We start from the raw sequence: 14631 nt of genomic DNA, 5'->3' as shown, positions 1-14631 counted from the left end.
GAATATCAGGGTTGGAAGGGACCCCAGAAGGTCATCTAGTCCAACCCCCTGCTCAAAGCAGGACCAAGTCCCAGTTAAATCATCCCAGCCAGGGCTTTGTCAAGCCTGACCTTAAAAACCTCTAAGGAAGGAGATTCTACCACCTCCCTAGGTAACGCATTCCAGTGTTTCACCACCCTCTTAGTGAAAAAGTTTTTCCTAATATCCAATCTAAACCTCCCCCATTGCAACTTGAGACCATTACTCCTCGTTCTGTCATCTGCTACCATTGAGAACAGTCTAGAGCCATCCTCTTTGAAACCCCCTTTCAGGTAGTTGAAAGCAGCTATCAAATCCCCCCTCATTCTTCTCTTCTGCAGACTAAACAATCCCAGCTCCCTCAGCCTCTCCTCATAAGTCATGTGCTCTAGACCCCTAATCATTTTCGTTGCCCTTCGTTGTACTCTTTCCAATTTATCCACATCCTTCCTGTAGTGTGGGGCCCAAAACTGGACACAGTACTCCAGATGAGGCCTCACCAGTGTCGAATAGAGGGGAACGATCACGTCCCTCGATCTGCTCGCTATGCCCCTACTTATACAACCCAAAATGCCATTGGCCTTCTTGGCAACAAGGGCACACTGCTGACTCATAACCAGCTTCTCGTCCACTGTCACCCCTAGGTCCTTTTCCGCAGAACTGCTGCCGAGCCATTCGGTCCCTAGTCTGTAGCGGTGCATTGGATTCTTCCATCCTAAGTGCAGGACCCTGCATTTATCCTTATTGAACCTCATTAGATTTCTTTTGGCCCAATCCTCCAATTTGTCTAGGTCCTTCTGTATCCTATCCCTCCCCTCCAGCGTATCTACCACTCCTCCCAGTTTAGTATCATCCGCAAATTTGCTGAGAGTGCAATCCACACCATCCTCCAGATCATTTATGAAGATATTGAACAAAACGGGCCCCAGGACCGACCCCTGGGGCACTCCACTTGACACCGGCTGCCAACTAGACATGGAGCCATTGATCACTACCCGTTGAGCCCGACAATCTAGCCAGCTTTCTACCCACCTTATAGTGCATTCATCCAGCCCATACTTCCTTAACTTGCTGACAAGAATGCTGTGGGAGACCGTGTCAAAAGCTTTGCTAAAGTCAAGAAACAATACATCCACTGCTTTCCCTTCATCCACAGAACCAGTAATCTCATCATAAAAGGCGATTAGATTAGTCAGGCATGACCTTCCCTTGGTGAATCCATGCTGACTGTTCCTGATCACTTTCCTCTCCTCTAAGTGCTTCAGGATTGATTCTTTGAGGACCTGCTCCATGATTTTTCCAGGGACTGAGGTGAGGCTGACCGGCCTGTAGTTCCCAGGATCCTCCTTCTTCCCTTTTTTAAAGATGGGCACTACATTAGCCTTTTTCCAGTCATCCGGGACTTCCCCCGTTCGCCACGAGTTTTCAAAGATAATGGCCAAGGGCTCTGCAATCACAGCCGCCAATTCCTTCAGCACTCTCGGATGCAATTCGTCCGGCCCCATGGACTTGTGCACGTCCAGCTTTTCTAAATAGTCCCTAACCACCTCTATCTCTACAGAGGGCTGGCCATCTCTTCCCCATTTTGTGTTGCCCAGCACAGCAGTCTGGGAGCTGACCTTGTTAGTGAAAACAGAGGCAAAAAAAGCATTGAGTACATTAGCTTTTTCCACATCCTCTGTCACTAGCTTGCCTCCCTCATTCAGTAAGGGGCCCACACCTTCCTTGGCTTTCTTCTTGTTGCCAACATACCTGAAGAACCCTTCTTGTTACTCTTGACATCTCTTGCTAGCTGCAGCTCCAGGTGCGATTTGGCCCTCCTGATATCTTTCCTACATGCCCGAGCAATATTTTTATACTCTTCCCTGGTCATATGTCCAAGCTTCCACTTCTTGTAAGCTTCTTTTTTATGTTTAAGATCCGCTAGGATTTCACCATTAAGCCAAGCTGGTCGCCTGCCATATTTACTATTCTTTCGACTCATCAGGATGGTTTGTCCCTGTAACCTCAACAGGGATTCCTTGAAATACAGCCAGCTCTCCTGGACTCCCTTCCCTTTCATGTTAGTCCCCCAGGGGATCCTGGCCATCTGTTCCCTGAGGGAGTCAAAGTCTGCTTTCCTGAAGTCCAGGGTCCGTATCCTGCTGCTTACCTTTCTTCCCTGCGTCAGGATCCTGAACTCAACCAACTCATGGTCACTGCCTCCCAGATTCCCATCCACTTTTGCTTCCCCCACTAATTCTACCCGGTTTGTGAGCTTGCTGCAGAGCTTCATTCCAATGTATTGTCCATCTTGGCTAAGGAGACAGGGCTGAAGGAAAAATTAGAGCCGTACAGTCGATTAAGTTTGAGAGTGGAAACTGAGCACAGGAGAACCTTTAAACCACAAGTAGTGCATCCGAGGAATTAAAGACTGTGCTCCTCCCCCCCCAGTTTATTTAATCTAGAATGGCCTGCCGTCTAGGAGACAGAAGCCTCCAAACAACCACATAAACCCAGAAACAGCTGTGCATTAGGCACTGACCAGGGAACTATCTGGGGATGAGATGACAGGATTACTGTTAAAATTGGCTTCTTGGGATAGAAGAGGTATCAGATTCCTGGAGCGATGGGCCCAGCCTGCAGAGTTCAGATTCAGATCTTCCACCCAAAGGGTGTTCAGAGCTGGGATTTTGGTTCAGACCATACTCCAGATCCCAGACCCTTCCCCTACTGGGATCTAACACTGTGAAGAATAAACACCTTGTACATGAAGAGTAATTTTTCATTTGGACAAGGATGAAGAATGGGCACTAAGGAAAACGAAAAAAGAAAACAGAGTAAGAGGCAGATGTGGGTAGATACAGAATGGCAGCCAAAGGTTCGTTCTTTCAAAAGATGACTGATCAGACAAGTGGTGCTTGACATACCTGTTCATTTAAGTTTACTTTAAGGAATTCAGCATTTGTTCTTTGAAATCACAACAGACTTTGGAAACCAAATCTCCTGCCAAAGGAAGAACCACGCCACCCCCAACGCGACTTGGTAAAAATCCCTTTTCACTGGATGGTCAGATCTGAGCTGGGATCGATTGTTTCATGACTGTGAAGTCTAATACAATACTGTGGTCTGTTTGTGTTTGCTCAATTGTTGACGCACAACTAGAGATCCCCTCCCAAGATTTAAAATATTTACAACCTGAGAGACATGACAGCAGCCACCACAAATATAAGGGCCACTCCTGCTCCTACCAAAGTCAGTGGCAAAGCCACCATTGGCTCCACCAGGAGAAGACCAGCCTCACTGTTTCTAGGGCTAATTCCCCAGGATTTTTTTGTTTTCAGATGTTGAGTTTCACTGGCAGCTCCTCCTCCACCACCTTTGCTAGGAATTTTTCATGGTTAACTACATTACAGCTGTGCCTCCAAAGGCCAACTGAGATCAGGGCCCCCTTCTGCCATGTGCTGCACCAGACCAGAGACCGCTTCTGCCTGAAAGAGCTGACCCTATTGACGGGCAAAGTGCAGAAGGGGAAAGAGAGGGACAGACAAAGGAAACAGCTTGCCCAAAGTTACGCTGCAGGTCAGTGGCACAGTGCAGAACAGCACTCAGATCGCCTGACTCCCAGTCCAATTCCATAACCATTGGACCACTCTGCCTGGGACCCACCGGAGCCGAGATTCTGTGAGCAAGCAAGCATCCGTGCAGACTTTACTAAACCAGTGCGTGCTTCTTAACCAGGATGCAACTGTGACCAGCCCGTTTACCTTCTCTGGCCCCACAGATGTTGAGGTGAAAGATCATTAGATAAAAAACACAGTTCAGATTTCCCAGGCTCTTGGGTTTGGTATCCCAGAATTCAGTGGGGCATCCAGAGTGATGACATCTGCAACACATGACTAAGCAACAAATTCCAAGGCTGCCGCTCCTGCATATTTTATACACAGCTATAGAATGGCCTTATTTTTAATATTTATTTAAAGTCCTTATGACACGAGGGCTCATCTATAGGGCCCTACCCAATTCACGGCCATGAAAAACACGTCATGGACCGTGAAATCACGTCTAACCCTGTGAAATCTGGTCTTTTGTGTGCTTTTACCCTATACTATTCAGATTTCATGGTGGAGATCAGCATTTCTCACATTGGAGGTCCTGACCCAAAAGGGAGTTGCGGGGGGGTCACAAGGTTATTTTAGGGGTTCGTGGTGTTGCCACCTTCAGTTCTCTGCTGCCTTCAAAGCTGGGTGGCCAGAGAGCAGTTGCTGTTGGCCGGGCACCCAGCTCTGAAGGCAGTGCCCCGAGAGCAGAGGCGCAGAAGTAAGGATGGGCAGTACCATATTATGCCCGCCTTACTTCTACGTTCCTGCTGGTGGCAGCTCTGCCTTCAGATCTGGGCTCCCGGCCTTTACAGCTGGGTTCCCAGCCAGCAACCGCCGCTCTCCAGCTGCCCAGCTCTGAAGGAAGTGCCACTGCCAGCAGCAGTGCAGAAGTGAAGGTAGCAGTACCACAACCCCCCCTACAATAACCTTGCAACATCTCCCCCATACAACTCCTGTTTGAGTCAGGACCCTTACAATTACAACGCTGTGAAATTTCAGATTTAAATATCTGAAATCATTAAATTTACATTTTTAAAAATCCTATGACCATGAAATTGACCAAAATGGACTGAATTTGGTAGGACCCTACTCATCTGGGATGGGTGGAGCCAGACAAGTGAAAGAGATCAATGCTATAGCATAGGCAGGACCAGAGCAGGACTCCTGGGGAATATGGAATGTAAACAGATCACAATTTAAATGAAAACATTCTAATACAACTTTAAGTTATAAAATAATTGAAAAATATGCCCCCTCTGTGCTGCCCTATGGCCAAGTGCTTTGCACTGATTTTGCGCTACCCTGCTCAACAGCTGAGCACTGAGTATTGGTCATTTCACTGTCTTGTCCTCCAGCTCACTGTCTGGTGTTCTAATGCAGTCAACATGACAGTGAGTCTCTCTTCCAAAAGCCACCATGTGCATCCCCAGATCTTCCTCTGCCAGGCAGCTGACAATGTCCCCGATCCTCTAGTTCAGCATTTCCTGAATGTCTGATGAGAGACAACTCCTGGTGCTATGAGAACCTGAGCAGTGTAGTGTAGGAGGATCATGGGAAGCAAGCAAATGAGGACAGACAAAGAGAGGCAGTAGCTATAGCCGCACAGATATCAATTTCCATCATGAGTTGGTCAAGTGGCAAACTGAACGCAGCTGGCTCCTCCCTCCTACTTCACTCTTCTATTGCGTGGGCCAAATTCTGCTCCTCAGAGGTTAATGTATGGACCAGGAGGGGGGTATCTAAGAGCTATATTTGGCCTCAGGCCTTACTCTCATCTACCCCACATCTTTTCAATTCCTTCCTTATTTCTGTCTCCAGGCCCAGACTCCACAATGGAGCTTTTGTCATGCCACAGAACACCTCCTCTGCACACCCCCCCCATTCCACATCCCTCTTTGCAAACTATACTCTGGCCACTTCTTCTTGCAAACAGCACACACTAGATCTCCGCAACACATATGTGCTATGCTATGAGAGACTTTAGCAATGCTCAGAGAGTTCAACCCCTGCTCCTTAGAAATGAGATGGTCAGTTCGTTCCATCGAGATAATACTAACACCTCCTAGCTCTTCTCTAGTGCTTTTCATGCACAGATCTCAAAATGCTCCCAAAGGAGGAGACCCTTATCCCCATTTTACAGATTGGGAGAGTTTGGCCATATCAGGCTGCCGGGCCACCAGCACAGCCAAAAACACAGAGGTGACAGAAACCTGCTGGAGACACTGCCTGGGCCAATATCTTTTTGACAGTGCAAGAGGTGGTTTCTCTGGGCTGGTTTCTCACGCTAGCCTGGGGTTACTCATGGAGTAAGGTACTCCTCAAAGTGAGGAATGATGGCACAATCTGGGGGTTGGTCTCTCAGAGGTTTTTTCCCCAGAATCCATTTGAAAACAACCATTTCTTCCTTCTGTATTATTGTTATAATTTGTACATTTCCAGGCAGAATCCTTCAGATTCCTGCTGCGCTTTATCACTGCCATAATTACAAAGTCAAATGCAATCACTAAAACAACATTTTCCCTGCACCAGCCTCAATTACCCCTTCCCCCAGAACCAACCCCAAATCAGAATTACTGTCAGGCAATAGAAAAATAGGCACACAAGCATGTGTGTGCGCGTCTGTCGTCATTTAACACAAGACCCCCTACTGCACTGAGCACGCCCCTCCAAATAGGGTCCCTGATGACCATGCAGATGACTTGTCTACTGAGATGGCGAAGATGTAAATTCTCTAGGGAGCTCTCCACAGGAACCCAATACCAAAGTGTTTAACCATTAGCTTGACCTTCACCTTCTGCCTTCTGACTGCTCTTATTACCTGCATGCACAGACAGAAGCAACGCTGGAAAGAGCTCAAAATTACTTCATTCACTTTCATTAGGGCTGGCAGGCAGCAGGGACAGAAGATGAGGAGCAGGGCAACTGTGTATGAACTTGCAGAGATGAACAGAGTGACGTGGACACAGCTTGCTTTAAAAATCACAGTGCGAGCGAGGGAGTGGGCAGAGAGAGAGAGAGAGACAGTGGGAAATGAAAAGCTAGCAGATGGGGAGAAGGGGAGGGAGAAAAATCACAAAGATTGAGATAAAGCCAAGAAAGAAAGAACTGGAAGGGCAAATTCTGCCTCAATGATTCCTACAGAACTCCAGTGGTTTCAATGGGGTTACATGCTATGAGTGAGCTAAATTCTACCCTGGGAAACAAAGTGCAAGACAGAGACACCCCAAGACAGTTGTGATGCCTGTGGGGAGAGTCCAGGCCTTACCCTGATGTTGTCCTGCCAGCGGTGGGCTTTCTGGAACTTCTCAGCCGCACCAGCGAGTCTCTGAAAATAGAACAAGAGAGAAGCAGTGACCCCAAATAGATCATGTTTTGCAATAGCCAGGACACAGTTGATTTGAGCTCATCCCACCCCAGGAGGGCATTGGCTCCTATGGGGCCACTGACACCAGGAGTTGAGCCTGAGTCAAAGATCCAGGCTCTAGATGGGAGCTAAAACAGGCTCACAGGCTCTGTGGAGGATGCGTCACACTCTCTCTCTCTCTCTCTCACAGCACAGGCTCCCTCCTCAGAGTTCCAGGCTGCAAGTGGCTTCCATTGCCCCCCTGGTGCCCATCACTAACTCACAATGAGAGGAGGAGAAGCAGCATCCAAGGTGCTGCGAAAAATCTTGCAATACGATCCCTCCCCTTGTTTCCAGAGAATTCTTGGAGGGCAAGAGGGAAGAAGGAACCCACCCACTAACCACAGCCCTTGTCTACACACACATATGTATGCTGTCTAACTAAAGCTTTGATATGAAAATGACTCCATTAAAAGGGTGCAAAGGGCTGTCATTTCAGCTTAAAGTAGGCTTCTTGCCGTTTCGCCCTCGTCAATTCCTTACTGACTTAAGCGGAGCTGGAATAAGCTACTCACAGTGAGATAAGCGTCTATACAGGGATCTGAACCAGTTTAACTAAATCCATACAGACTAAGACACTGCTCACTTTGAATGTTGATAAGCCTAGCTTTTCAGTCATGACTTAGGACAGGAATTGAACTCGGGTCTCCAGAGCAGACGGAGAGGGGGAAGTTAGCCACAGCCAACCGTAGCTGCTGCCACTCTGTAGTCCATAGCCCCTGGGATGGCGAGGGAGTTAGTGTCTCTGTCCAGAGCTGATTAATCCTCTCACTTCACACCAGATTATTTTTACACCTTGAGTGCAAAAGCCCAGGAGAGTTAGTTGGGCAGCACTGAGCTGGTCTGCATCACACCGGTTGTTGCCAGGCGCTGCAGAACGGGGAGAGGAATCAGGGAAGATATTTCAGCAGCTCTGGCTTTAATCACTGACTGCAGTAGGGAGGCTCCCACACCGAGATGGCATTTAACGGCAGCCTAACGAGGTTTACTGAAAGGACAGATTAAGCACAGACACTGGAGCCAGCTCCTTCCTTCAGAATGTATGAGATTTTAAAATAATATCGCCGTATCCAGAGCGAGAGGAGAGTTTTCAACACAATTGAGCGCAGCACCAACATCATCCCTTGGAAGGGAAGCAAGAGGCATGGCCTGGCACTATGGGAGATGAGAGGGGGACAAGGTGTGCTGTCTTCCCACTTAGCTATGTCATCCCATGCAACACAGCTGGCTCAGCATGTGAAAAGTGAGAGGAACAAGAGTTGTGCAAAAAGGGGGTGAGCAATTTCTTTGTTTACCGCAAGAAGACAGCATGCAGCTACGCCATTCACACTTGAGTGGAACATGGCTGAGGGATATCACTTGGGGCTGTCTAAAGAAAGGTTAGGCCCAAATTTTCAAAGGGGTCTGGGAGAATTAGGTTTCCATCCTGAGACACCATGGGCCTGATTTTCAGAAGCGCTGAGCAGCTATTGCTCCAGTGGCCGCCCCGGGAGCTCTTGGTGTTCAACACCTCTGACAGCCAGCCCTTGTGCCACAAATGGGGCTCCCAACCGAGGCACATGAATTCACTGGCCATCTGGGGCACGTGAGTAAAAACAGAATGCTGATGGGGACTAGGCAGCAAACCCCAGCACCTGAGAGAGAGCAGGGGTATCAGGCGGCTCTTCACCCTTCTGCTGAGCAGCCAGCATTGGCCACTATCAGAGACGGCAAAGCAGGTTAGATGGACAATTGGTCTGCTCCACTATGGTGGGCAGGCAGGGTACAGGGGCTAGACGGTTAGTCTATAGTGGGGAGGGGGTATATGGGACCAGATTGCTAGTCTTTTCTGGTCTGATAGTGCTCTGATTTCTATCTATTGTGAAGCTGAGGCAGGGTGGAGCTGGGGAAGCTGGTTGCATGTGCACCTGGAGTTTCAGATACAATCAGGGCCGGATGAGCGCACAGTGTAATACAGACCAAATACCAATGCTCCCAGCGTGTATTATACTGGGCTGGAAATCATTAGTTTTTCTTTGTGATAGGATCAAAAGTCTCCCTCGAGAGCCAGAATAGAGCTCTGCCACCCCCGTCTCAACACAAGTGTCCACTGGGCAGTGTTCTCAGCCTCTCACCTAACCCCATCCTGCTGGGTTCATCTGTCTTCCCCACTGCCTTGACTGCTATCTACAGCGCATGGTGACCATTACAGCTCCTTTCCCGAGAGCCTGGAAGCCACTTTTCTCCGATACCGTCCCCTGGATCAGAGGAGGAACCGTCACCACTGGGCTCTGATACTGAGCTGTGAATTGCCAAGGCAGGGAGTGGTAACACAATGGGTGGCCTTTACCATCCCTCCCCTTTAGCTATGTGCCCATTCTGGCCTGCTCCTCAGCAATACTGACCCAGAGAGCCCCCATCCCACCCTGGGCCACCGTTTCCTAGGGCTTTCCCTCCATTCATTTGTATATCTCCTCTCATTCCTCCGCAGCTTTCCCATTCCCTGTCTCTTGCTCAGCTGCATACGGGTGTGTGGAGAGCAGGGTTTCTGAGGCAGCCGGCAGAGGACGGGAGAAGGTCCCTTCAGCTACCAGTGCCTCAGATATCACAGGCCCATCGTGCGATCTACAGCATGGCAGGACAGCAGGAGAAAAAGAAATAAAGGAAAGAAAGCGAGGTGAATCAATTTGTATAATAAAGCATCGAGACGTAGCTGTGGTTGGCTCTTTTAATTGAGCTGAAAGGTGCAAATGTCAAGAGCCCGGAGATTTCCAAGGGAGATCAATTCTGCATTACTAAGTAAATTAAAAACAGAAAGCAAAATAAATTACACAACCTCCCCCCACAGCCCGCTAGCCCAGATCCAAGAGCTGTGTGCCAGCAGGGCAGGTATGAGGAATGGCCCCTTTTCAGATGTGCATGGTGAGTCCAGCCCAGACCTTGCAGGGCCACAGGTCAGATGAAAAGGGCAAACACAACTGGCTCTGTGTGTGTGTGTGTGTGTGTGTGTGTGTGTGTGTGTCACAGAGCCCAGCATGGACCATATCTTGCTCTGGCAGATTGGGGTGTGGACTTCAGGATCTGTCCCTATCTGCCCTTAACAGCACCAAGGGAATGGATCTGACTTCTTACCACCCTCATCTATCAGTGTTAGAGTCACACAAAAGACTGGCTTCCCCAGATAGACACTTCCCCAGCCTGCAGTGGTGATGTTTCCCAGGTGATGAGCACCCTAAGTCTGATCACAGGTGCATCATGCCTATCGCTGCAGCCTTGTAAAATCAGACACACCCCCAGTTGCTCACACGCAGCTGTTGGCTTTATGGGATTCTCAAGGAATACGTGCCATACATGTCTGAGCTCAGATCCACGGACTAAGCGGCTAATCCGTAAGGAGGTTAATTAGCCATGAGGCTAACACAACAAAAAATACAAGAGTTTGGGAGATACATCAAGGCAAAGACATTGCTCATTGCAAGTCCTACTACCTACATACAGGTTTCAGAGTAGCAGCTGTGTTAGTCTGTATTCGCAAAAAGAAAAGGAGTACTTAAGTACTCCTTTTCTTTCTACCTACATACAGTCCTTCTTATGTGTTTACTCAGGTAACTGACTGATTTGCCCCAATAACAGACAATGTCCATAATGCCGAGGATCTCAAACTATGGTGTGTGTACAAGAACAGTACAGCCGTCATTGGCATGGCATGCAGCAGATGCTTAACAGTGCACAGCCACCCTACGCAGGGTTTAGGGCAGGGAGTGAAGAACAATACTGTACTCACCCACAAGGTGAAAAGTGCTGGGTGATCTTTAATGATGACAAGTGGTAAAGGCCCCAGGCTGTTTTGCTGCTGTTATTCACGTGTTTTATTAAAAAATTATAAACAGACTAACAATGCTCAAGGAATCCTATACTGAAGGAAAAGCAAACAAAGTGATTTGAAGCAAACAGAACCTCTCAGTGAAAACCAGGAAACTATTAAAATAACTAGTCCAAGGAGAGTGATAAAATCATTGCATTAATAATTCATTGTAGTAATAAGAGGAAATTACTCACCTTGTGCAGTAACGATGGTTCTTCGAGATGTGTCCCCCTATGGTGCTCCACTTTAGGTGTCTGTGTGCCCCTGCACCTCTAATCAGAGATTTTTGGTAGCAGTGTCCCATTGAGCCAGGGCATGTGCTTTCCCTCCCTCTTGGTCTGCCTGGAGGCTACTTAGCACTGCACAGGCGGACCCCCTCACTTCCTTCTCTACCACAGAGCCCTATAGAGAACTCCGAAGTAGAGGGGAGGAGGGCGGGTTGTGGAGCAACCATAGGGACACACATCTCGAAGAACCATCATTACTGCACAAGGTGAGTAACTTCCTCTTCTTCTTTGATTAGTGTCCTATGGGTGCTCCACTTTAGATGACTCCAGAGCAGTACCCACCACTGGAGGCTGGGACTTCAGAGCTACAGAGAGTACTGTGGAGTTGAAGATGGTGTCAGCGGCCAAATCTTCAGTGATTGCATAATGTTCTGCGAAAGTATGGACAGAGGCCCCAATCATTGCTCTATAGATTGGGGAGATAGGAGCATCCCTATGGAATGTGATTGAGGTAGGAACTGATCTCATGGAGTGCGTATGGACGGAAACAAGTTGCGCCCTTGCTAAGTAATTAATGCAACTAGAGACCCATTTGGATAGTCTTTGAGGAGATATCACAGAGCTTTTGGATCTTTCTGTGGACGAAAGGAAGAATTTAGAGGATTTCCTGAAATCCTTAGTCCTGTCCAAGTAGAATGCTAATGTCCTTCTAATATCCAGCATATGCACAATTGTCTCCCAGTTGTCACAATGTGGTTTTGGGAAAAAACAGGGAGATGGATCTGTTGATTCATATGGAAAGTGCAGAAAAAGTAGGGAAAAACTTGGGATATGGCCTTAGAGTTACTTTTTTTTTTTTTTTTTTTTTTTTAAAAGAAGACAAAGGCTGTGAATGATGGGTGTGCCATCAGGGCCACTATTTCTCCTATGTGCCTAGCTGAGGTGATGGCAATTAGAAATGGTGTCATCATGGACAAGTATAACAGAGAACAAGTTGCCCTGGACTCGGATGGAGGTCTAGTCCAAGCCCTGAGAACTAGATTAAAGTCCCAGGCTGGAGCGGGTGTCACATGAGGGAAGAGAGTCCCAATGCCCTTAAAGAATCTACGCATTAGTGGTTGAGCAACCTCCAAGTGGGAAGCCATTTTCGCCATGAGATGTACCTTAAGGGAGCTCAGTGAGAGTTTAAAATGTAGTGCAAAATCAAAGGGAGGAAAGATGAGGTTGGGTCTGTCCGTTTGGAATGGTACGGACTTGGAATCGTTTCCATTTTGTAGATAGGTATGTGGAGCGGCCAACTTGTGGTTGTGTTGCAACATGTGTTTCAGCTTGTCAGAGCATTCTGCTTCTAAGCCTTGGAACAAAGAAAGATCCAAGCCTGGAGGCGGAGGATCCAGGTGAAGGGTCAGCCCATTCTTTTGAGAGAGCGGGTAAGGAATGGGCTGACGTCAGAGGAACAGGAGGGCATATTGCCATCTGGGTCAGGTAAGGGAGCCAGACTTGTCATAGTCAAGAGGGGCAATCACAATAACTCTCGCTTTGTTTTGTTGAATTTTCAACAGAATTTTGGCTCAGGTAGGAAACTGGGAAGAGACATACAAGTGGGCCCTGTCTGCTGGGAAGATGAGGGCAACTGCCAGTGAATGTTTCCCCAAGCCGGCCCTGGAGCAGTAACAAGGACCTTTCTTGTTCCGATAAGTAGCAAAGAGATCCATAGGCCGGGTTTCCCCAAAGGGTGGCTATATCTTGAAGCACCTCTGAATTCATTATACACTCATTGTCATGAGAAAAATCCAACTGAGACTGTTGGTTGTCCCGTTCTGTATCCCTTGTAGACAGACAACTGAGATGAGCACATTGTGATGGGTGCATCAATTCCAAAGTCTGAATGCTGTCTTGCAGAGGGAGGGAGATCTGGCAGATCTTTGGCAGTTTATACAAAACACAGAGGTCACATTAAGTCCACCATAACTTTTGTGTGTTGTTTTTGATGAAAGGCAGAGTTTGTTCACAGGCACTCCTAACAGCCCTTAGCCCCAAAAGAGTGATGTGGAAGGGCATTTCTGTGGAAGGCCATTTGTCTTGAAACTTGTGGTTATGTAGGTGAGCTCCCCAGGGTATTAGGGAGATGTGTCCCAGGGTGGTGAATGTGGGTAGCGAGAGGAATGCATTTGCTTGTACTGCATCAGGTTGGTGCTAATAAAGTCCATTCACTGTACCAGGGTTAGTATGACACTACAATGAAGTGAAACTTGGAGAATACCTTGTGTGGAGCTGTCTGTACCTATAATGATCCTGCCCCAAAGGTAAGCAGTAGAAAATCTCCTGTACGATGGCTGTATTGAGATATGGAAGTAGGCACCCTGTAGGTTCAGGGCTAGAAATCAATCTCTTTGCTCTAGAGCTAGTCCTAACTGCTGTGAAGTAAGGTAAGGTGACTTCTGAGTGGTGCAACAGGTGTATAGATGGCAGCTGGTGCTGTAAGGTATCATTGTTCAGGCCCCCGACTAGCTTATCTAAGTGCTTATAAGAGGCAGTTTGAGAGGTCATGGACTTGGGTGTAGACTGTTCTTACTTTTGAGCCCTGGGTCTCTTACACTGTGGCTCATAACAGCACAGAGATGGTGAGTATTGAGAAGATTTTGATCTGTGGTATGGTTGAGAGGTATATCTTCTCTTCTGTTCCACAGTGTAAATTCCTAAGGAGTGTAGTGCGGTCCAAGAATCCTTCAGGATGTCAAGAGAAAATCTGTCTTCTCCGCAAAGAGTTTGGCCCTTCAAATTGGAAGTCTGTAGCTTTGTGGGCAATCTAGAGAGGTGCAGTGAACACAAAACAAAAAAACCCCACAACCCACCTCAGTACCACTGTCATGGAGACTGAGCGGGCAGCTGTAACAGCTACATCCAGTGGTGTCTCTAGGACTGGTCTGGCTATTAACTGACTTTCTATAAGAATGGTCTGAATCTGTTCTTTTTGTGTTTCCAGTAATGTTTCAGAAACATCCTGGGTTTCCCAAGATTAACAAAATTGTTCTGGCTATGACAGTTTGGTAATTTATGACTCTCAACAGTAATGCTGTTGATGAATACGGCATCTTGCGAAGCCTGATCATATGGAGTTGACTTGGCATTATGTTGCTTGCTTCATGCATTAACCAACCACTATGATGGAGTTGGGTTGCAGATGTTTGAAAACAAAGTCTGCCTCTTTGGGTAGAGATGTAGGGTTGTTTTTGTTTACACTCCGTTGCTGGTTGGTGCGATGGAGGCTGGCTCTGCCAGATGATTTTGGTAGGATCTAGAATCAGCCCGTTAATTGGGAGGACAGTTCTAGATGAGAAGGTAGTGTGAAGAATTTCCACCAACTTGTGATGTGTATCTGTCACCTCCTGTAAGGGAATCTGCAGCTCATCTGCCACCCTTTTGGTGAGATCCAGAAAGTTCTTAAATCTTCACCTAGTGATGAAGGGTGGGCAGCACAGTCTCATCTGCGAGAGATGAGGAGAAGTGTGCTGAAGAGGTAGCTTCCTCTTCAGATGTTTCCCCCCACACCCTTTC

At 47.7% G+C, this 14631-nt stretch overlaps 1 protein-coding gene across 3 annotated transcripts in view; it reads right to left on the bottom strand.

Annotated features, from left to right (window-relative positions):
* The window catches only part of CACNA2D2 (calcium voltage-gated channel auxiliary subunit alpha2delta 2), a 630338-nt gene that overhangs the window by 263934 nt on the left and 351773 nt on the right, over positions 1 to 14631 (bottom strand). For all 3 annotated transcript variants that reach the window (XM_038410728.2, XM_038410729.2, XM_038410731.2), the window contains exon 4: positions 6865 to 6924. In XM_038410728.2, coding sequence (XP_038266656.1) covers positions 6865 to 6924 — 60 coding nt within the window. The remainder of the gene's footprint in view (positions 1 to 6864; positions 6925 to 14631) is intronic.

Source organism: Dermochelys coriacea, chromosome 7, assembly GCF_009764565.3.
Source record: "Dermochelys coriacea isolate rDerCor1 chromosome 7, rDerCor1.pri.v4, whole genome shotgun sequence".
Lineage (NCBI taxonomy): Eukaryota > Metazoa > Chordata > Testudines > Dermochelyidae > Dermochelys > Dermochelys coriacea.
The sequence above is the reverse complement of the archived record's forward strand: the minus strand, read 5'-3'. Positions and strand labels throughout refer to the sequence as shown.